This window comes from Oryza glaberrima, chromosome 2, assembly GCF_000147395.1.
Source record: "Oryza glaberrima chromosome 2, OglaRS2, whole genome shotgun sequence".
Taxonomy (NCBI): Eukaryota; Viridiplantae; Streptophyta; class Magnoliopsida; order Poales; family Poaceae; genus Oryza; species Oryza glaberrima.
Window position 1 is genome coordinate 10787579 of NC_068327.1, and position 23433 is coordinate 10811011.

The 23433-nt window shown below is 42.6% G+C and overlaps 3 protein-coding genes and 1 pseudogene across 3 annotated transcripts; 3 read left to right on the forward strand and 1 right to left on the reverse strand.

The window, feature by feature from the left end:
• Positions 1 to 863: 863 nt before the first annotated feature.
• On the reverse strand, positions 864 to 4042 carry LOC127764689 (uncharacterized protein At4g37920). Its single transcript, XM_052289601.1, has 6 exons — positions 3842 to 4042; positions 2516 to 2922; positions 2242 to 2413; positions 1675 to 1919; positions 1371 to 1558; positions 864 to 1272 (listed from the first exon to the last, which is right to left on the reverse strand). The coding sequence occupies exons 1-6, from the start codon at positions 3990 to 3992 to the stop codon at positions 1113 to 1115; spliced, it is 1323 nt and encodes a 440-aa protein (XP_052145561.1). The 5' UTR covers positions 3993 to 4042; the 3' UTR covers positions 864 to 1112.
• A 1462-nt stretch (positions 4043 to 5504) lies between these two features.
• LOC127762482 (uncharacterized) lies at positions 5505 to 8648 on the forward strand. The gene is made up of 4 exons (XM_052287006.1): positions 5505 to 6444; positions 6679 to 7445; positions 7644 to 7697; positions 7809 to 8648. The coding sequence occupies exons 1-4, from the start codon at positions 5505 to 5507 to the stop codon at positions 8646 to 8648; spliced, it is 2601 nt and encodes an 866-aa protein (XP_052142966.1).
• A 4591-nt stretch (positions 8649 to 13239) lies between these two features.
• Positions 13240 to 14069, forward strand: LOC127762483 (GDSL esterase/lipase At5g37690-like). Its single transcript, XM_052287007.1, has 2 exons — positions 13240 to 13562; positions 13907 to 14069. The coding sequence occupies exons 1-2, from the start codon at positions 13240 to 13242 to the stop codon at positions 14067 to 14069; spliced, it is 486 nt and encodes a 161-aa protein (XP_052142967.1).
• Positions 14070 to 19926: 5857 nt separating this feature from the next.
• Positions 19927 to 22930, forward strand: LOC127761748 (GDSL esterase/lipase At1g71691-like; annotated as a pseudogene).
• Positions 22931 to 23433: the final 503 nt, after the last annotated feature.

Here is a 23433-nt window from a genome sequence, read left to right on the forward strand (position 1 = left end):
AGAGTTTACCTGCAAGTTGAAGAAAATAAAAATACATACATCAGTTTACTTGCAGTGAACCTTCCATGGATATCAGACTCAAAGTTGTTTATCTTGGCAAGTAAACATATGCAGAAGCTTTTGTCTCAAGTATCAGCCTCATTACAAAAAGTCAAGTGGTAATAGGAAACATGACTTAACATCAGAGGAAAACATGGCTTGGCAATGAATGATGTGAAATTTTGTCTACAAAAGATAACTTATCAATTATCCACTACTTGGACACATGACTAATACCCAATTCAATACTAGCATCTTTTAATCCATTCAAGCGTGCAAAAATGTTTGATAGAATGAACAGAACATAACAAGTTAATCGAATGAATATACAAACTCACCAGCTGAAGCTGGAATTAGGTATACCCCCATCCTAATCTTGTGGACTGTGCTAAATAGTTGACATAATAGTGCGCATTACCCACCAGCTAGGTTCATATCATCCAGCTGCAATTATAACAAACCTTAACGTTACAAGTTAATTGAATGAATATACAAACTCACCAGCTGAAGCAGGAATTAGATATACCCCCATCCTAATCTTGTGGACTGTGCTAAATAGTTGACATAATAGTGCGCATTACCCACCAGCTAGGTTCATATCATCCAGCTGCAATTATAACATACCTTTCCATACCATTAAGTAAATATGTGGTAGATCAGAAGGATCTGTACAATTATTCGAGTTGAATCATTAACTAACTCATCACAAGGATCTTGGAGACATACATACAACTTTAGAGGGAAAAAAAAATCTATATTTATCAGAGAGTTACAACCCTGTTAACCAGTAAGCATATAAGTGCAAAAAGAAAGGAAGGCAAGACTTCTAACTGAAAATTGCATTGATATATCACATGCTACAATCACTTTTACACCATACAAAGCTACATCAATCTGCATTTAATCAGTCAAGTATAACCATTGTCCATTTCAAGCAGCAATGGAGAATCCGATTTGAACGATGAGCAGGATGCTGCGCAGAAAGCAGAGTATGCAAGGCCATCCAATTTCTTCAATTATACTGCCTAATCACTAGGAAAGTATGAATGTGAAACCCCCATTTTCTTGAAGAGTCAGAGGTATTTATCCTTGATTAATTTAAGTATCTCCTCAACTCTTTTGATGATTTTAGGGTTCATCAAGTCCCTTGCTTGCCTAAGGAGAGTGCCTTCTCTGCTGTTATAATATGCATCAACAATAGCACTTGCCCAAGTGTGTAATACCTCTGGACTCCTGCAATCCACTAACTATGTCACCAAGACTTGACAAGAGAAAGGAAGAACAGCCACAGAATCTATTATGAAAGGGATTTCAATATATTGAACACTTACGTGTATAATGTATCAACATTATCCCCCTGAAGTTCAGGCCCAGGAGTAAATGCGTCATTCAATGCACTCAAGCGTTCTTCTGGATCCTCAATCATTATAAGATGCTTTAGTATTCTGATATCCTTTGGCATTTGTCTCTGGAGATTGGCTACTGCAGCCATGTATAGATGAAACATTATATCTTTAGCCTGCACAATGTATTGCATTCCAGTGAGCACTCAAACTGATGAATTTGTAAATTAGGTACATATATGGCATAGCTACTCTATGTTCCAAATGGTACTTGAATGCTTTTCTGTTTTACCTCAGATTTTGTTATGTCAGTACCCTTTGCAGCTGACCAAGCTTTTGAAAGCATTAAGACTAATGCAGAATCCAATTCCTTTTTCTCAGCTAAGTCATCTATCTTTCTGCATGCAGCATCCACGGAAGGTGAATTCAGTATATCTTTCAACTTTAATTCAGCAGCACTCAGAGCTTCAAGACTCCCAGATGTGTCATCATGAGCTTGCAGAGCATCTACACAATCATTTCCAAGTTGTGCCAATTCTGCGAGCAAACCAGTCAAAAAGGAAAATGATGAGCTCCCAAAATACTTTGGGCTGAAAATAAAGGGAAAAAATTATGTTCCAACTATACAAGCAATTAGACCCATGCTACATATTGTACAATAGCATGATATACATTCAGTAAGGACTGAGAAAACTAGAAAATAGCTGTTGTTGGTGGTGTAGTGTATCTATATTCCTCGACATGTGATTCATATGGGAAGTTACTAGGGGCTTAATACAAGGAAAGCTATGCAGAGTACCAACATATGTTACAATAAAAGGCCAAATGTTGCAAATAGACGTTCTTGTGTATGTCTCACCTCTTTGTTTTTCAGGGTCATCATGATAAGACTCTGCAACATAATAAAGGTGGTTGAAAAATTCCACCGTGAAATCTTTACGGCGCTTAGCAATAACAGAACCAATTTCATCAGATGGTGTAGATTTTACTACTTCAAGTAGTTCATTATGCCTTTGTACATCTTCATCTATCTGAAAAGTGAGCGAGGAAAAAAACTGTTATGAATAAAGGCTAAATTTAATAGTTGAAATAAAGCATAGATAGGCTTCCTGGAAACCACTAAAGTGAATCACCTCTTTCAGTTTTCTAGCAAGCCTGAGAAGATTGTGCTTCATCTCAGGGTTTGATTCTGCATCTGCTCTTTCCTGACAGCGTTTGAAAAAATGTGGCCTTATGTTATCCCATTCCCTGCTAAAAGACAATAACTTTCTCCAATCTGTTGGTGTAGGCTTATCGACCATAAATACACCAATTAACTTGTCAGATATTTTAATCATTTTTTGGTTTTCTTTAGACGTCTGGTTTGTCTTGGCAACCCTTCCTGCCAGATTATCTTCATGTGATGAAATACTCGTAGCAACATTTGTAGATCCACTGCTTGAGGGCATGTTTTCTGTATAATCCTCAGGAACTGCTGTCACATCACCAACTGCTTCTAGATTAGAGCATCGTGGTTGGCGTTGACTAAGAAACAGGTGACCTGTGATCAGAAAATAAACACATTGGGTAAAACCTTCAAAATTAGATAGATGCCCCATATACAAAAAATCCATGGAGACCATCAGATACAAGAATAGAGCCATTACAGATGGTTACACTGTGGCACCATGCAGTGATTCGTGCATGCCTAATAGGTTGACACAAGAGAGACTAATGCTGAGATTTGATTGTTTCATTGGGCACATGGTAAATCTTGAAGGGATCAAATGCCAGCAGGATAAAGACTTCGTTTCAAGTGGTAAAAGGTAGCTCCTGAATTCTAACACACAAAAACTAGAGCAACCACAGATAGAATTCCAGAATATACAGTATGGTCACAGGAAACAATCATATAGGGCATATGCATGAACTATTGATGCTGTTAATTTTCAAGACTATTGAACTTATCAGTAAAACTTTGCACCTACATGAGTACTACAGAAGAAGAAGAAGAAGAAGAAGAAGATAACACGGCACTAAAACCTTAAAACTTATAGATGTTGAAGGAAAACAAGAATAGGCTAGCAGACCATTAGAGGATCACAAAGTAAGTTTTGGTTAGAGAATTGGTTAATGGTCTAGTTGATCTAGTTTCAGAGCAGATTGATTCTCATCAAAGGACTCAAATCCTCAGTAGAAGTCAAACATCATACCAGCAACCAACATACTTACGCTAAACCTTCGTCCTCACTCATCATTACTATTTACACAGCACTATTAATTTGAAATTCAAAATGGAAAAGAACCGAAAACTATATGAGAAACACCGAACTCACGACAGATTCAGAAATGCCAAAAATCTTAATGGTACGAGCTCCAATCGTTTGCCCACCACAAGCTATCCAACTGGAAGTAACGGTGGATCTACTTTTGAGCTCTAATTGCAAAGATTCCCGCTCAGGTGAAGTCCAACAACTTACCTTTGGAGGCGGCGGGGGAGGCTGCGGCTGTGGCGGCGCCATGGGAGCGGAGGCGACGGGCGAAGGAGAGGGTGCGGGCGGCAGGAGGCGGGGTGAGCAGGGGGAGGCCGGTGGGCGGCGCCTGGCAGGAAGGGGCGGCCGGCATCGCCATTGGCGGCGGCGGCGGGCGTTTGCTAGGGTTTAAGCGGAGGCGTACACAGGTGGGTGGGGGGGGGGGGGGGGGGGGGCCTGGGTGGATAGGGGAGAGGTGACGAGACCGCGAGCGAGGTGTTCTCACCTCGCCTCATCACTTTCTTTGTCATCTTGTTGGGTTCTGAATTGCGAAACACACCCTGGAATTTGGAGGAATCTACTAATGTGCCCGATTCGTAAAAAAAAAAAGAAAAGAAAAAAAAAACAACTCGTGGCTGGTTAATTCGCTCGACTTAGCCCGTATTGATTTATTGACGAGCTAAAACAGTTTCAGCTAAATGAGTCAAACACAACAGTCTAAGTATCCAACTGCCTAACAGTGATGTGTTAATATGACCCTATAAAAATATCACCTTATGGCCCAGACGCCTAACCCATTAGGGAAAAAAAAGATAAAAACCTTATAAGGAGAGAAGAACATACAGACACCTAGATCCCTCTATCTAGCACACTCTCTCACTTGAATCACCTAGATCCCTCTATCTAGCACACTCTCTCACTTGAATCTCCGATCCTCTTTGCTCTTGCTCTCGCGCCGTCAACTAGGTTGGGTTGTTGACTGCTTGTAGGCCGTAGCGGCACCAAGCCCTCAACTAGCGTCACCCCCTTATCTTTGTTGGCCTCCCACCATCGCTAACCCTTTACCTCAGTTGGCCCCAGCCACTAGCCCTCGTGGCCTTGCCTCTGTCAGCTCTAGCCACTCACTACTACAAAAATCATTTTTCTGTACGAGGGGTCAGTAGGTTCCATGCGGGCCGCTTGTGGCGGCGCCTGCAAAAACCGGCCCTCGGGGGCGGATCGATGAGCCGCATGCGAAGATCCATTATCGCATGCGGCTGACAGTCGCATGCGATAATAGGTCTATTTTCGCATGCGGCCGTCTTAAGGAGCCGCATGTATTAGGGCATGCGGCTCCTTAAGACGGCTGCATGCGAAAATAGGCACATTATCGCATGCGGCTGTCCTAAGCAGCCGCATGCGATAATGGATCTTCGCATGCGGCTGGCTTAAGGGACCGCATGCGATGATCGGCCATATATGCTCCTCCAGGCCCGAGCTTGACCATTTGAAAACGAAGCTCTCTCTCTCCTAAAGCAAGCACCAATTAGGGGGGAGGTTTTCAACTCGAAATTTTTGCTTGAACTCTATACGAAAGGTGAAGAACTCTCTCTCCTCCTTCATTTGGCTCCATTTTTTGTTATATTTCGTTGGTGGAAAGTGGAGTTTTTTTAATATTTTGACAAGGTTTGTTCTAACTAGTTTTTGCAAAATCTAGCTTCAAAATATATGTTTTGATGGGCAAATTTTGCATGTAATCACTTCGTACATACTAGTTGCATGTATTGTTGTAATTTTTTTTGGGAGACAAATGCATTTAAACTTTTGTATGAAATACCTGCGGTCTATTTTTTTATCTGTAACTTTTTTGCCTTTATATAATTAGATGGATCGGTCGTCATGAATGTATGAGATGCGGAGAACGCAGCCGATATTTATTAAGGAAGCATCTAAATTTATTGATCAGGCTAAGGCGCATGCTTTGAGGGAGAATATGACAAAGATCTTTTGTCCGTGCCGTCATTGCAAGAATCAGAAATTGTTGGTAGATCCTGGTGAAATATTGGATCACATAATAGAGTACGGATTCACCGCCAACTACAAGGTTTGGACCTATCACGGAGAATTCGCCAATCCGGAAGATGACGATGAAGAGTTAAGTTTCGAGATGAATGAGGCAGAGAATTTTATAATCGAAGACATGTCCCGTGAAAGAATGGATGTCGATGTTTCCACCGATAGTGATGATTTCGATGGTGGTTTTGATTTAGAGGATATGCTATGCCATGTTGAACCAGAGGTGCTAGCGGGCAGGTCACGAGGATTGGAGAATTGGCAGGCATTAGAGAAGGCATCGAAGGATCTTCTTGACGATGAAACGAAGGGATGTGATACGGATTTCACAGTCTTGCGTTCAGTGCTTGAACTTCTGAGATTGAAGGCTAAACATGGATGGTCGGACACAAGTTTTAATGATCTGATGAGTTTGTTGCGTGTGTTGCTTCCTAAGCCTAACTTTGTACCATCAAACACATATCAAGCGAAGAAACTCATATGTCCTTTATCTCTTGGTGTAGAAAAGATTCATGCTTGTAAGAATCACTGCATATTATACCGTAAAGAATATGCGGACTTGGAATGTTGCCCAACGTGTGGCACAAGTCGGTATAAAACGGGGAATGTGCCCGTAGATTCAGAGTGTACCGATCCAGATTCTGATAAGGGTAAGCGCGGAAAGATTCCCTCAATGGTGATGTGGTACCTACCAATTAAGGACCGCCTGAAGCGTCTGTACTCAAACCCGACTGATGCTGAGTTGATGAGATGGCATCAAGAGAGCCGGAAGATATATGGTATGATTCGACATCCCGCCGACGCTCGCTAGTGGAAGACATTTGATGCAAAACACCCAGAATTTGCTAAGGATCCCAGGAATGTAAGGTTTGCGTTGAGCACTGATGGAATGAACCCGTTTGGTGACTTAAGCAGCTCGCACAGCACATGGCCAGTCCTTCTCACAATGTATAATCTTCCAACATGGATATGTCAGAAACGAAAGTACATTCTTCTCACTGTCCTCATACAAGGTCCAAACCAACCTGGAATCGACATAGATGTTTTCCTTGAGCCTTTGATGGAGGACATGGAGGAGCTTTGGAAAGAGGGGTTACGACTATGGGATGAGTTTAAGCGGGAGCACTTCAATCTACGTGCGATCATATTCATCAATGACCTACCTGCAAACTTTTCATTATCTGGGCAGATTAAAGGGAAGACTGGATGTCTGATATGTCTGGAGAAAACTTCGTACAAATACCTGACGTTGTCTTTGAAGACAGTGTACATGCGGCATCGACGGTTCCTACCACAAAGACATAGGTACCGTAAGATGGCTAGATTGTTCGATAATACAGTGGAGAATGACACTGCCCCAAAAACAAGAGGTGGTACATACGTGTATGAGATAACAAAGAAGATTAAGGTTGTATATGGAAAGGGAAAGAAGAAGACAGTAAAGAGGAAGAAAGCTGATGGTGACAATGGTATTGCGTCGCCTTTCAAGAAGCACTCAATTTTCTTCAAATACTTAGATTACTGGAAGGACCTAGAGATTCGACATGCAATTGATGTTATGCACCTCGAGAAGAACGTGTTTGATAGCACCATTGGCACATTGCTGGACATCCCGAGTAAAATGAAGGATGGATTGAAGGCACGTAACGACCTTGTAGATTTGGCCATACGGCATGACCTTCACCCAGTAGTGCTGCCAAATGGGAAGACCGAGATTCCTCCTGCTTGTTACTCGTTGACACTTGAAGAGAAAAAAGCCTTCTGTAAATGTTTACGAGGGGTTAGAGTGCCTACTGGTTTCGCATCGAACATCAGGAAGCTAGTATCAATGAAGGATTTGACCATTTCGGGATACAATGCGCATGACTGTCATAGGTAGCTAACGGTATTCCTACCAATTGCTATAAGGGCAGTCAAACCAGTCCATACAAAGGTGGTTATAACAAAGTTGTGCTACTTTTTCAATCGAATTTCGCAGAAGGTATTTGATCCTCTGGAATTAGGTCCGCTTCAGACATTTGCTGTCGAGACTGTATGCCAGCTTGAGATGTATTTCCCATCATCATTTTTAGATATGAAGGAGCATTTGATCGTTCACATCGTCCCTCAGATTATTGAACTTGGTCCCTTATACTTACATTAGATGTGGGCCTATGAGCGTTACATGTCGATCCTCAAAGGATATGTATGCAATCGCGCTCACCCGGAAGGATCAATGATAGAGGGATACACAACTGAAGAGGCAGTCGAGTGTTGTATGGACTACATAAAGGATGCTAATGCCATTGGCATTCCTGTTCATCGACATGAAGGGAGATTGTCTGGAAGGGGTACTGTTGGTAGGAAGCAGTTCTTCGATAATGATTACAAAAAGGTGTCCGCGGCACACAACAGCGTTCTTCAACAGCTCGCTATCGTTGAGCCATTCATTGAGCGACACCTAGAAGAAATCAAAGCCTGCTTCCCAGGGCGGTCCAATGATTGGGTATCAAGAGAGCACAAGCGTCGCTTTCCTCTGTGGTTCAAAGATCTAAACCTGCCAGTTGGTGATTCTGTGGAGGAACTTACTTTACAAAGACTGGCATGTGAGCCTTCAAGTATTGTCAATTCATGGCAAGGTTACGACATCAATGGATTTACCTTGAGTACGACTACGGAGGACATGAAAAGCACCGTACAAAACAGTGGGATCCGTGTCGAAGCGATTGACACGAGTGGAGAAAAGAGGTCGTATTATGGGACCATTCAGGAAATATGGGAACTGGACTATGGCCTGAACATCCAGATCCTTGTGCTCCGTTGTGAATGGGTTAAAGACACAACAGGGGTTTCCGTTGATCACTACGGGCTAACGATAGTCGATCACTGTAAAACAGGCCACAAGGATGATCCATGGGTTTTAGCAGAGCATGTGGCTCAAGTGTTTTATGTGAAGGACCCTTCAGATGAAAGAAAAACTATTGTCATATCCGGAAAGCAATAGTCGTCGGCATCGACAACATCGAAGACCCCAATGATTACAACCAGTTCGACGATGTACCATTGTTTACTGATCTTCCTATGCGAATTAAGAAGGTTGAGAGAACAATTGATGAAGCAAATATGTCGTATGTTCGAGCAGATGGTGTTGCCAAGGTTATTAAGTCATAGTTATTCTGTAACCTTTAGTTCTCATTGTGTTCCAAATGTACGTGCATGAATTTAAGTCCCCCTTATGTTATAATCATTAGCATGTAACATTTGGTTACGAGTTTTGAGCAATTTTCATGAGTTTTCTTAGTGCCAAAAATATTTGGAATTTTTGTTGTACCGAAATATTGGGAAAAAATATATATGTACAATTTATTTAGAGGAAAGAAAAAATATGAGTTTTTTTGGTAAAAAGATCTTTCCATGTGGGCGACTTAAGCCAGCCGGATGGAAATATCTTTTTCGCATGCGGGGCCGGCTTTACGGCCCGCACGGTAATATCTTTTTCGCATGCGGCTGGCTTAACGGCCCGTACGGAAATATCTTTTTCGCATGCGGCTGGCTTAACGGCCCGCACGGAAATATCTTTTTCACATGCGGCCGGCTTAAGTCGCCCGCATGGAAAGATCATTTTTCCATGCGGGCTCTTAAGCCGCCCGCATGCGATGATCTGCGCCTATATATAGGGAGCGCGGGGAGCCAAAATTTTCTAAGTCCCGGCGCCCGCGAAACCCTAGCCGCCAGGCTGCCAAAATTTTCTAAGTCGCCGTCGCCGTCGCCGTCACCGCCGCCAAGTCGTCCCCGCCACCGCCGGCTCCTCCCCGAAGTCGCCCCCCTCGCCGTCGCCGTCGCCGTCGCCTCCGCTAGGACCTCTCGACCCCCTCGCCATCGCCGTTGCCGCCACCAAGTCGTCGCCGCCGCCAAGTCGTCCCCGCCACCGCCGGCTCCTCCCCGAAGTCGCCCCGCCCCTCGCCGTCGCCGTCGCCGCCGCCAGGACCTCTACCCCCTCGCCGTCGCCGTCGCCGCCGCATGGACCTCTCCCCCCTCGCCGCCGCCAAGTCGTCCCCGCCACCGCCGTCTCCTCCCCGAAGTCGCCCCCCTCGCCCGTCGCCGTCGCCGCAGCCAGCACCTCTCCCCCCTCACGCGTCGTCGCCGCCAAGTCCTTCCCGCCACCGCCAACAATACCTCCTCCGGTCCAAAGTCCCCCGGTAACATTTACTTTAAAAAAAAGAAATATGAAATGTGCAATTGTGGATTGTGGATTGTTTAATTGTGGATCGTGGATTGTGATATGTGCAATTGTGGATTGTTTAATTTTGAGAATGTTTAATTGTGGATTGTTAAATTGGGACTTATGTTAAATGGAGATTTATGTTTAAATTGGGACTTATGTTAAATTGGGACCTATGTTAAATTGTGACTTATGTTTAAATTGAGACTTATGTTAAATTGGGATTTATGTCAAATTGGGACTTATGTTAAATTGGGACCTATGTTAAATGGAGATTTATGTTTAATTGGGACTGATGTTAAATTTCAACCTATGTTAAATTGTATGCGATGTTAGATTGAGACTTCTGTTAAATTGGGATTTATGTCAAATTGGGACTTATGTTAAATTGAGATTTATGTATAATTGGGACCTCTAGTTAAATTGGGACTTATGTTAAATTGGGACTTATGTTAAATTGAGAATTATGTTAAATTGGGACTTATGTGAAATTAAGTTAAATTGAGACTTATGTGAAATTAAGTTAAATTGGGACCTATGTTAAATTGAGATTTATGTATAATTGGGACTTATGTTAAATTGGGATTTATGTCAAATTGAGACTTATGTGAAATTAAGTTAAATTGGGACTTACGTAAAATTGGGACTTATGTCAAATTTTTTTACGTCAAGTTGGAAGATGTCGAACGATAAGGTTCCATCGAACGCACCAATAGCGCCTCAAGAAGGTAACGCTCCTAAAAAATCCGGTAGCAACAAGCAGCTAGACGCTTCTAGTGAAGAAACGTGGCGCACACCAAGTGACCCGTTTCCAATGGAAATAACACAAGTCGCCCCTCGCGATGATGATCCGGACTACATACCTATGGAACAGGCCGTAAGTGCTGAAAATCGTTAGCCATGTATTATATCCTAACTATGATGTGACATGAACCTAATGGTGTACAGAGTTACCTATTCTGTGCAGATGGTAGTCCGACGCCGCTCAGAGTGCGGTTATTACGTGTGCGTGATGCTCAGAGTAAATGGGAGGTACAAAACAACCAGTAACCGAGTAAGTCATCGAACTCTTCTCTACAAAGAAACCCATCTCGCACACACTTCTCACTAAGTACCATTTTATTTTCCTTTCTGTGCGCAGATCCCCGAAATCCCATATATTGCACAACGATTCAACGACACTACTATCTTGAACGTGGCCGCTGACCTCTGCCGATTCATCCGTCGCAATGTCTGCAACACAAGAGGTCTCTTCTACAACAACCAGAGTGAACTCGCAATGGACGACAAATTTAAACCTCTCAGAGAGTGGGAGAAAGAACATATGCAATGACATGTACACTACTTATACATATAATGAAAAAACTGTGGCACTTGTATTATATATTCTGTATGTAAATTACGATTGAATTAATGGTTATGTATTACATGTTTGTTACTGCGGCACTTGTCTTATCTCGTATGCTTACTATTCCGAAATACGATAATAAATCCCTCAATAATTTAATATTAATTACGAGACACATCTCACCAAAAGGCTAGAATAAATATTATTTGAGCTATTCGGAAATTAAATTTCGCATGCGGTCTACTTAAGACGCCCGTATGCGAAAATAGATCTTCGCATGCGGTCTTGTTAGGTCGACCGCATGGGAAAATATATCTTCGCATGCGGCTTCTTAGATGGACCGCATGCGAAGATCTATTTTCGCATGTGGCCGTCTTAAGTGACCGCATGCGAAGATGCTGGGACAGCCTCATGCGTAAATGGTGATCTTTGCAGACCATTTCGCGTATGCGGGCCGGCCAACCGCATGTGAAGATTGATTCCGCCCGTATGCAAAAACGCTTTCTGTAGTAGTGACTGGTCCTCACCTCCGACAACACCAAGTTCCAGGCCCCCGACAACCACCTGCCCAGCCAGAGTACTGTCGTGCAACCAACATCTATGCATCCTTTCTTCCGAGATAACCATCTCTTGCATGTTTTGTCGATTCATCATTTGGGTATTTTCTGATCTAAAATGTTCCTTTGGTTTTTGTTGCAATATCGGTTTAATCCGGTCACTTAATTGCATTTGCTCGAAGTAATCAATCAGTAGCCTTCCTGTGATGATGATTTGGGGATTTGTTGGTTTTAATTCCAATCCGTTGAACATTGATTTGTTTTTCTTTCCAATCTGTTGAACACTGCGGCTTTGAGCTTTTGGCCTCTTCATCCTTCGCCCCCAGTGAGCTCGCCTTCTCCCCCTCTGTCGCATTTGCTCTTATTTCTCTTCTAGCTAAACAAGCTTGTGAGCTGATTAACGAGCTAGCTGAGCCGAGCCAACCTGGAGTAGCTCGTTAGGATAAGGATGGTGATACCGCAAGTGCCTGCTACAAGCTTGGGACGAGCTAACTGCTGCCACGAGTGATACACATTATTTTTACCCCTGTTCAGATTGTGAACCAGGGTTAGAGGTTGTTCTTGTCTACTTCTATCTCCTTTGGGTGTGTTTGGTTGCTCATATCCCTCTAGCCTGGCTCATCTCCCTCATCCAGGCTAAGTTTAGCCTAGTTTAGGGGATACACATGCAAACGTTTGGTTGTTTGGATGAGATGAACCTGGATATGATGAGATGTTGTTTGGTTGGTTGCAGCAAGGGGCGGATGGAATGGTAGCATGCAGGAGATGTTGTTTGGTTGGATAGATACATATTGTGTGTGAATACATTCTTGTGGGTGGTGAGGTTACCCCATAAAGTTTGTGAAACGAGATTTTTCTAAGTCCCTAATCTATTTATGTGTGATAAGTTTAATCCGTCGTAGAGGTTATAGATTAAATTATGTTATTCTGGGTGTGTGCCCACCTACTAATATTCCTAAACTCATTTTTGTCTTAGAGAATCGATGTACTGTGCATGTATGTTTTACTGATGTTGTCATTTTTTAAAACCAATGAGCAGCACTGATGATCATTTTTTTTAACAAATGTAACGAAATGGCCTGGATGAACACGCAAGAGTGATTATTCTAGCAAAAATCATGTACATAATTTTATTGACGACACTGGTACATTTGACAATTCAAAACAAACATACAAATATGCGTGCTCATGGCAAGTTTTTTATAAGGAAAAAGTACGAATTACCCCATTGAACTATCGAGATAGACCGAATTACACCCCCGAACTCGAAAACCAGACATTCTACACCCTCAATTATTGAAACCGGACAAATAACCCCCCGACTCAATCCGGAGTGGTTTTGGGTCCACGTGGCAATCCAATCAGCATTTTTTTTCAAAAAAAATAGTGGGCCCCACCTATCAGTTTTCTACCCCTCTATCTCTCTCTACGCTATCCCAATCGTCCCTCTCTCTCTCTTCTTACCAACATGGCGGCGGCCGTGCAAGGGCGGGAGCAAGCAGAGCTGCGGAGGGTGGCGGGCGGCTTAGACGGAGGCGGCCGCCGGCCACACACGCTTGCTCCTGCGTCACCGCCGCCGACGCCCTGCTCCACGGCGTCCTCGGTCGCTGTCACCGCCACCGAGGGCGGGTGCCTGGACGACGTGAACGCGTACGCGGTACAGTTCAACACCGCCGCCAAGAACCTCCTCGAGCGGCTCAACACGAAGCTCCCTGACGCGAGCATGTTCCTCGCCGACTGCTACTCCATCGTCATGGAGCTCATCGAGCACCCGCAGAAGTACGGGTTCAAGTTAGTTACTCCCCTTCGTTTCACAATATAAGTCATTTTAGCATTTCTCACATTCATATTGATGTTAATGAATCTAAATAGATACGGAGGGAGTACCATGCAAGTAAACTAATCACATGCTTAACTAACAGCCACGGCAAGCGAGTCTTACGCCACTTCTCGCAGCATGCACAACGTTTAGATGCCATGCATGCAAGACTCCACTCCTATTCTCTCGCGGCAGGAAATCACATCCTTGCTTTTGATCAGGACTGAAGAACTTCTTGCACTTTGCCATGTACTGACTTGACCTCACCACCGTGACTCACATGCAAGCTAACGTAAAATAAAATGCTGAGCACAAGACTTAATCCAACATCGCACACGTCGTGTTGTGACGTGGACACGACGGTGGGCGGGCTGTGCCTGCCGACGGCGCAGCTCTGCGACGACCGCACGGCGTTCGTATTCTGGGATGCCTACCACACCTCCGACGCCGCCAACCAGGTCATCGCCGACCGCCTCTAAGCCGACATGGTGAGCGCTGGCGCGGTGCAGGGGAACGTACGGGAACGCCTCCACCCGCGCGCCTCGCGTCGTCGTCAACGGCGGCGCGCCGCCGCGCCGCCTCCAAAGCATTCAAGTATAGACAACATATCGATCGGCCGCTGTGCGCCGGCACAACTCCGTCGCCTTTTCGGTACGACGACGACGAGTAGGAGCGTGGTGGCGTGGTCTGGGCATGGACGTCCGAGGAGAGGAATTGGCGTCGCCGCCCCACCCGGCCGCGTCGTCGGTCGATGAGGAGGAGGTCAGAGAGCACCTTCCGCCTCCGCCTCCACCAACGGTTGCCCGGGCGAACTCCGCCTCCCACTGCCGGCCGCCCGCCGCCCTCCGCCGCCGGCAGCGCCCGAGCAAGCTCTGTATGCTCCCGTCCTCGCGCGGCGCCGCCATACTGGCGAGAAGAGAGAGGGAGGGAGAGATTGGGATAGAGTATAGAGAGATAGAGGGGTGGAGAACTAACATGTGGGGCTCATTGATTTTTTTTTTAAAAAAAATGCTGACTGGACTGCCACGTGGATCTAAAACCATTCCGGATTGAGTTAGGGGGTTATTTGTCCGGTTTCAATAGTTAAGGGTGTAGAATGTCTAGTTTTCGAGTTTGGGGGTGTAATTCGGTCGACCTCGATAGTTCAGGGGGGAGCAATTTGTACTTTTTCCTTTTTACAACAAGTAACCAATTTGATAAACAAATTTGAAACCGCATACAAAACTAAACCATCTGTGTCAGCTATGTTCTGCTTGCAAGCTTCTGTACAGATTGCTTCAAACTCATCAACCTTAGTATATCTACACTTGATCTCACAAGTTTTTCCATTATCACATTTTCCTGAAACATAGTAAAAGTAAACAGGATAACCTGTACCTTTGAAACAGTACAGGATCTGAGTTGCAGAGATCAGGTCGCAAGAGCATCAACACTTAATAGTAGTATTATCTTTACCAAAAGAGCAAGTGCAGAGTGTATCGGTTTCATATAAAAACTTGATCATGTCAAAATCAAGTGTGGTTACCCAAAAAAAATGAGTACATCTGTTGATATCAAAAGATGAACAAGGAACAAGATAGTATTTGCCTGACATCAATAACTCGAAAATGTAGCAAATATGTGCAGAAATTTGACATCATTGAGCCTCATTTCCAGCAGGTAAATAAATGCAGAACAATGGCCTCAGATATATGAAGAATGTGAATTAGCTACTATCATTGGTATCTGTTCTTACCAGTATCTATCAAATGTAGCAAAAGAAAAGGTATAAGGAAAAGGAAAATAAGACCAAATGTAGGAAAAAAGAAACCGCAAGAAAATGAGAACAAGTGTAGAGCAAAAATTTATTCACATGCATCACAAACAGCAGCATATATCATCATTGGCCATCTTTCCCACCCTAACAGCAAGAAAAAAGAACAAGTGTAGAAAAATCTGTTCATGTACTCTTATAAATTCTGCTCAATTCAAGTGTAGAGGTGGCCTCAGTTCTGCTAAGATCATTTGAACTATAAAATACTGAGAAAGATCACAGAAAGACAGAAACTTAGAAAGGGCATGTTTGGTGCAAGCGATGCACGCGTGGGTGCAGCCTCGCGGCATGAGGCGAGCCAGGCTGAGGGGAAACGGTCGAATCGACCTTCTTCGACCGTTTCCCCTCAGCCTGGCTCTGCGGGCCTTTTTCATCTATCGGACCTGGCTCTGAGATAAGTGCAGGCAACTAAACAAATATAAATCTGCTGGCTAGGTGTGAGCCAGTGCAATCCGGGCAACCAAACACGCCCTTGCAAGATCCTGCTACATCTTAACACAAACCTTCTATGAGGAGGGCCAGTCTCCTACGGAAAGAGAGAGTGACCAAGCACAGTTGGCTGATCTACACCACCAGAGTCTAGTGTAATTAGTTTGACAATTTAAGTAGAGTGAATTGTGGTTTCAGTTACCTTTTATTAGCAAAGACTTACTTTAATTCGGACCACATTTGCCATTCTTTTCACATTTTACTGGATAGCTTTGCATTTAATTTGTTGCACTTTGACTATATATCCCTACTATATCTTCTCTGATTATTTGATCTAGAGTTGATATGCCACAGAAAAATGATCTAAGCAACCAATAATGACGAAACTTTTACATGTATGTTCTTCAATGATGCATTAAAAGATAATGTTGAAAAAACCGCAAAGTAATCAATTCTAAAACTAAGTTTTAAAATTTTAAAGTCAACTGCGGCTGACAAGAGAACAAGCCAAACAATTCATGCCATCTTAAATTGCATATTATTAGCCGGATTGGAACAAACTATTTACCAATTTTTATAGTGGATTATCTGCATAAGTATAGATATAAATCAAATATTATGATAAATAAACTTAACAAATTACTTACAACATGAAATCTAAGCCACAATTCAAAATGTGTTAGTTTAGAGAAAAACATATTTTTCATAGATTTAGATTAATAAATAATCAGCAACATACTAATAATCTTGTCAATTAGTGTTGTAAAATAGATGCACAACGAAGACACGGATGTTACGTGGAAAACCCTTGCGGGAAAAAACAACGGACGCCGACCGGCAATGATCACTATAGAGGAGTTGATTACAAACGTAGAGGAATAACAATGGGAATGTCACCCTTTCCCGTACGGGTTACAAGAGTGTATATAAAAGATAGTAGAAGAACACCTAATAGGATAATACATGAAATCCTACTAGGAAACTAATCCGAATATATGGGCCTAAAATTCAGATCACATATTTAACAATTAGCAGGAAAAAATAGGACCTAAGAACTGTCGTTACACCTGTTCCGAAGGATGATGACTCAACAAGTGCCTTCAACTTCAACCTAGCATTCCACAAAACGCAAAAAGTGCCACAGATGCCTTCATAGTTATGTTTTTGCACTACTAAAGAACCTTGGTATCGTCAACAGCCCATTTGTAACGAGCCCGGCAATCCGTCATAGAGGCTTTCAATGACATATCAAAAACACCTGTTAGAGATTAGGCTTTACGATAACACTCAATAACCCTTGTGGTCCAACGCAGAACATCGATGCCGGGCCTCAACTAAACCCTATCACTGATGAGGATCATCGATGACGGGTGCTCACTTACCGCCAGTCACTGGTGCTTTCGTCCTACGTACCCTAGTGGCCCGAGACAGCCGCTGACGTTAATCTGTCACTGCAGATGTCGAACTACCGCCTTCTCTATCCAGCCGGTCTATCTGGGGTGAACTTTCTCCTAGCATCACTAATTCACCGTGCCAGCGCTATCGCCCATCGCCCGTATCTTCTGGTGGCTTGTGGAGTGCGATTAGGAGTGGGAGCTAGGATGGGCCAAAGTAGTGTGTAACAGTACGGCTGGGCCGATTGATACGGAGTACAAACTAAGTGCAGCAATATAGTACTCCTTATGTCCCAAAATAAGTATAGTTTTGCACTATTCATGTCCAACATTTGACCGTTCGTCTTATTTAAAATTTTGTTATTATTATTATTTTTTATTTTATTAGATGATAAAACATGAATAATACTTTATGTGTGACTAATTTTTAAAAAATCATAAAATTTTCAAATAAGACGGACAGTCAAACATTGGACACGGATTCCCACGGCTGTACTTATTTTGAGACGGAGGTAGTAGTCTATCTGTCTCAAATTATAAGGCATATATTTTTTATACAGTCTTCAAAAACATGCTTTGACCAGTATTTTATTTCATTCTATGATCCTAACAAATATGAAATTAGTATCACATGAAAGTATTTCAAAATATGAATCTAGTGATATAGTTAGTTACAATTATTAGTCAAAAGCTATCGAGTTTGATTTTCCTTAAAAATGGGGCGCCCTATAATTTAGGACGGAGGGAGTACTTAATAACCACTCAAGGGATTATGATCCATCTTCGAAGACTAGGGGTTACTTGCATATCTACAGTTGACATAACTCCTTGTGATTATAACTACACATCAGCTTGTGATTATTTGAATTTGTTTATGATTATTATTTTTATTTTTATTAGATGATAAAACATGAATAATACTTTATGTGTGACTAATTTTAAAAAAAATGATAAAATTTTTAATTAGACGGACAGTCAAACATTAGACACGGATTCTCATGGCTGCACTTATTTTGAGACGGAGGTAGTACTTAATAGCCACTCAAGGGATTTGTTGATATAAAAACATGAGGCCTAGGAGATCTGCTTAACTCCAGTGCAGGTCCAAAACTTGCCTTTGGGTGTGCGAGCGTGCCAGTTGATTTAATCCTGCAATCAATAAGAAACAAAGACAAAGAAACCGCGGTTAAATCCATAAACGATAGCCGATCGGCTAGGTGCCGATGACATATCATTTATCGTTGAGCCGATGTCATATATGCATCGATCGGCAGTCATTAATAAGTAAGACAGAACTAAATCTACTCGATCGGCTGTAGATATTAACAGTATGTAATCCTTATGTCGATATATACTTAAATCAAGTGATTGGGATAGATCGGTCGCCATGCCGAGACAGTATAAATCACTTAGATCGAAATATATACTAACAACAAGACTATATATGTTCATAGCATAGCCGATCAGATAGATCTAGCATGTATCGGCTAATACTTCGATACCACTCTATATTAAGATATTAAAGCAAGTAGAATATATCAAACAAAAAGCCTAATATACCTAAATGTGACAAGATCTTAACATAAAGGGCAGATTTAACATATCAATAAAGCATATGAGATAAATGTAGTTAAATCAGGTAAGATCGGCTGAAACCCTGATACTACCTTAATCGGCAACCAAAGACAGGCTAGAGATTGAGATTCTAATCACGACTCATAAGATCAAACTCAACTGATGCAGCTATAAGTATGAAAAGAAAGACAATATCTAGACAATCAAGCCGTTGGAAGTTTCATAAAGTGGTGGATATCCTATATAATCTATGTCAATATTGGTATTTAACCTAATCGACTGCCTTCTACTGACAGATGTTAGCCGATTGTAGGTTAGATAACGATATTGCCAGAAATTATATAAGATCTATGATAACTCGATGAATTACATAGACAAGATTACAGTATCATAAAGATGGAAGCACTAATCCCGAGAACGCAAGCCGCCACAACAAGTTTTACCTCTTGTTGAAGATCGAAACCGATGCAGCTCAACCCGAAAGCAAGAACTCGTCGAAACAAAACGAAAGTAAAAAGGGTGGCGATGCGCCGAGATTGTATTGAACGTGTGTTCATTTGATTACATGGGGCTCGGGTCTATTTATACCCGAGGATTACAAAATATGTCCATATCGGACACGACTCTTATCTCTAACAAACTCTAAGATACCATAAGTCTTTGCGGCAAACTTTTGCCTAAATATATCTCTAAGAAAATTACATAAAATATCCTAATTAATAGATATAATTGCCATCTCAAGACTTTATCCATGCGTGGCAATCATCACGAAGCACACCAACCTAACCCTACAACATACGCAATGTTATACTATCAGATTCGGCTCGATCGGCTAACCCCGTCCGACTCGAACTCTGCCGATCTTAGTCGTAGCCGATTCGGACTCCAGCCGATCTTCGCTCTGTTTCCAGGACAATCTCCATCTCGGACTCCATCTCGATTTCTTCTTCATCTCCGATTCTTGGATTACCAAATTTGGTCGTTAACATGATTATGATCCATCTTCTAAGACTAGGGGTTACTTGCGTATCTACAGTTGACTTAACTCCTTGTGATTATAACTACACATGAGCTTGCTGGCCAGCCTCTCCCATCAAGACTAGTTCAATATACATCCATGATCAACTCAATTCCATTACCCATGAAGCGTAGCAGTAGCATTCTTGCGGTGATGGTGGCTATGGCGTCTTTTGTAGTGCTGCTCGCCGGTGGTGCAAGCGCAGCGGCCGCAGCCGTAGCGCAGCCGGTGCCGCTCTTCGTGTTCGGCGACGGCACCCTTGACGTCGGAAACAACAACAACTTGCCCGGAGACGAGGACGTCGGGGATCCTCCTCGCGCCAACCACCCTTATTACGGCATCGACTTCCCCGGCGGCAAGGCCACCGGCAGGTTCAGCAACGGCTACACCATGGCCGACTTCATCGGTACGAGCAGTATATGCATGTGGACAAAACGTCTATAAACCTTTTCCAAAAAAAAGAAACACAATCATGTACTTTTTCTGTTTACAAATATATAAGCTTTAAATTTGATCCATAAATAAAACCATTACTAAGTATATATTACTGGTCCTATGAATCATATCTCGTCTAAATTTCTTCACATCTCTTCATCCCAAGCATCCTTCCAAAACCGATGCATTTTATATTTCCCAACAAATGGAATATACATTAATTATTAACTGTTAGCCAAGAAAGTGAAATGTTTGAGTATGTTTTGAGTTTTGACTAGTAATGGACGTCCATGATGCATATGCCCATAAGCTCATTTAATTACATGATATGTATAACAATGCGGTTGAACGCAGCCAAGTACATGGGATATGAGATGAGCCCTCCAGCTTACCTGTCTCTCTCCGGTCCGGTCAACATGGACGGTTTTACTGGAGTCAACTATGCTTCTGCAGATGTTGGCATACGGAACTCCACAGTGAGTCAACTATACTCTTTTTTTCCTTTTTAAGCAAAGGAGCTTAGAGGCACAGTACGTCAGCACCATGTGAAGGTGTTTTTTAAGGACAAATCTACACCACTCTTATTTGTCACATATCAAATCCTTATATTATTGTGTTCATTGCTGATTTAATAAGATTTGGATGTATGACTAGTTTGCATACATTAATAGATGATCTTTTTAGAACTGAGAGTGAGTACACAATAACACATATTAAAGCTACACCATGGGATTTTCGTAATTAAGTATACATGCACACGTTTTTAATCAGGTTACAGTTAGGTCAAGAATTTTACATTGGTCTCTATTTTCTATATTTCTTCCGTCCTAAATTATAATGCATATATTTTTTATACGGTATTCAATGATATTTTGACCATTATTTATTTTACGTTATGTTCCCAAAAAAATATAAAATTAGTATCACATGAAAATACTTTAAAATGTGAATGTAGTGATATAACATACATAATATTTAGCATAATATGGTTAGTATGATTATTAATTAAAAAATTATCGAGTTTAATTTTTCTTAAAAAGATGGTGTTCTATAATTTGGAATATTAGGAGTATGTGTTAGGCCGGGGCACACTCACATACCCTCGGTGTCCTTCACTTGCATGCGTTCTGTGTGTCTGTTTCTTTCACATCCATCATATATGGCGTGACAATGTCAATATTATGAAATCAAATCGCCCAATAATCAGCATGATGCATATAGAACGCAGGCTTGACCATCCCACTGTCGAAGCAAATCAGCTACTTCGCCGCCACGAGGTCCCAGATGGAGTCCAAGCTGGGGCGCCTCGCCATGAGCGACCTCCTCTCGAGGTCCCTCTTCGTCATCGCCGTCGGCACCATGGACCTCCTCCCGGACTGCAACTACTTCCTGACGTTCCCGCCGTCGCCGCCGCCGGACAACAAGACGGAGGTGCAGCGGCTCGTGGAGCTCTACAACGCCAGCGTCAGTGCGTTACGTCGCTGTACGGCATGGGTGCCAGGAGGTTCGCCGTCGTCAACGTCGGCCTCGTCGGGTGCGGGCCGACGGTGCACACGCGCCGCGGCGGCGGCGGCGGCGGCGGGTGCGACGCGAGGATGAACGGCCTCGCCGCGGAGTTCATCGCGGCTCTCGGGGCCCTCCTCGCCGGCCTCCGGTCCGAGAAGCGTCGCCTTCGCTACTCCCTCGCTGATTTCTACGCCTTCTCCAACGCCACCTTTACCAACCCATCGGCTGCCGGTAAATCATGATATATGAAAACTAATGACACCATTTTGGATATCAACACGTACATGTATGCTAATCAATATATTTGTAACTTTGACCGTTTTATTTCTGTAGTAAAGTATATGAAAATATATATGTTAGGAATAATCTTATATTGCTAATTTAGGGGAGTTGAACCAACTTAAAAGTGGAGGGAGTCCCTCACCTTTGAGCTAGCTTTTGGGGTGTAACAAGGCTTCCTCCCGGTTGGGCCAACGTCTCTTAGCTTTGGACCATCACGATCATATATACGGCCATAAGTATTAGTCAGTTAACATTTTTATCATACTTCCAAAAGTGTGACCATGCATACATTTACGCACCTTAAACATACTTTCGTGTAAAACGCCCATAAACCTGGGTTTCCTAAACTTGTATAAATAAAAAATTATGATTAAATTGGCAGATTGAAGACTATAAAAAAAAGTTCGCAAAACATATATTTATTCATGAATAGGATGATTAGTTTTATGAAAAATAGGTTTTCCATACACGATTTGCATCCGTCCAATCTAAATATTTTTTTAAAAAAATATTGGTGTATATATTTTTAATGTTTAGCCAGTCTAAATTTTTTAAAAGTTTGACTTAGCATTTTTTTTTCAAGATCGAACGGCTCTAATATCTCATTTTGTTACTTACCTCTGATTTCTCCAAGCTCTAAATTTCTGATACAGCTCGTAATAATTTTGTAGGGTTTGTCAACATCGACAGCTCGTGCTGCCCCGGGCCTTCATGCCTTTCCCCTACTTCAACCAACCACCCTGCGACAACCGCGCGCGGTACTGGTTTTGGGACCGGGGTTACACCACGGAGCAAGCTGCCATGGTGGCTGCCGCTGCGTTCTACAATGGCACCGCAAAGTTCACCACGCCGGTTAACTTCAAGAAACTGATCCAAAGGAAAAGGTGAACACTACATGCATGGATAACTCCGAGCTCGATCTCATGTAGCAAGGCGCGACGCCCATAAAAAAGTCTTACATTCGATCAATAATAAGTTAAATGTTCTCCCTTTAGAATGGAAGAATTTAAATAAGAATTGATACAATTACTAACATTTCAATGGATAAGTGGTTTGTTTATATGGATTTTGCTATCTTCAAACAACATTATATGTAAAGGCGCGGTCGAGATGCCCTAGTCAAGCTGTTTTTTTCTTTGAACTCATACTTCACACACCCACACACGCACATGCTTGTGAGTTTACACTGTGCGGGAAACTCCTAGTCTGGTTAAATTCAAATCACTGCCAGTTCACCGTAAGTTTCCCACCTATAAGCTAACATGGACTAGTTCATGCCACGAACCGATAGTGTTGTATTAATGTCGGTTCATGACATAAACTGGTAGTGATATGCTCCAACCATATTGCACATTCGTACCACAAACTGAAAAATGATGAACTGTATGTTG

Excerpts from the sequence above, each read along its gene's own strand:
- LOC127764689 (XM_052289601.1), bottom strand. The coding sequence starts at position 3,992 with ATGGCGATGCCGGCCGCCCCTTCCTGCCAGGCGCCGCCCACCGGCCTC. Across the intron at positions 2,414-2,515 it reads TTGCTAGAAAACTGAAAGAG|ATAGATGAAGATGTACAAAG; the intron begins GTGATTCACTTT and ends CTCACTTTTCAG. Across the intron at positions 1,273-1,370 it reads AATGTTGATACATTATACAC|GAGTCCAGAGGTATTACACA; the intron begins GTAAGTGTTCAA and ends AGTGGATTGCAG.
- LOC127762482 (XM_052287006.1), top strand. The coding sequence starts at position 5,505 with ATGCGGAGAACGCAGCCGATATTTATTAAGGAAGCATCTAAATTTATT. Across the intron at positions 7,446-7,643 it reads TCTGTAAATGTTTACGAGGG|AAGGTATTTGATCCTCTGGA; the intron begins GTTAGAGTGCCT and ends CGAATTTCGCAG. Across the intron at positions 7,698-7,808 it reads AGACATTTGCTGTCGAGACT|ATGTGGGCCTATGAGCGTTA; the intron begins GTATGCCAGCTT and ends TACTTACATTAG.
- LOC127762483 (XM_052287007.1), top strand. The coding sequence starts at position 13,240 with ATGGCGGCGGCCGTGCAAGGGCGGGAGCAAGCAGAGCTGCGGAGGGTG. Across the intron at positions 13,563-13,906 it reads CCGCAGAAGTACGGGTTCAA|ACTTAATCCAACATCGCACA; the intron begins GTTAGTTACTCC and ends GCTGAGCACAAG.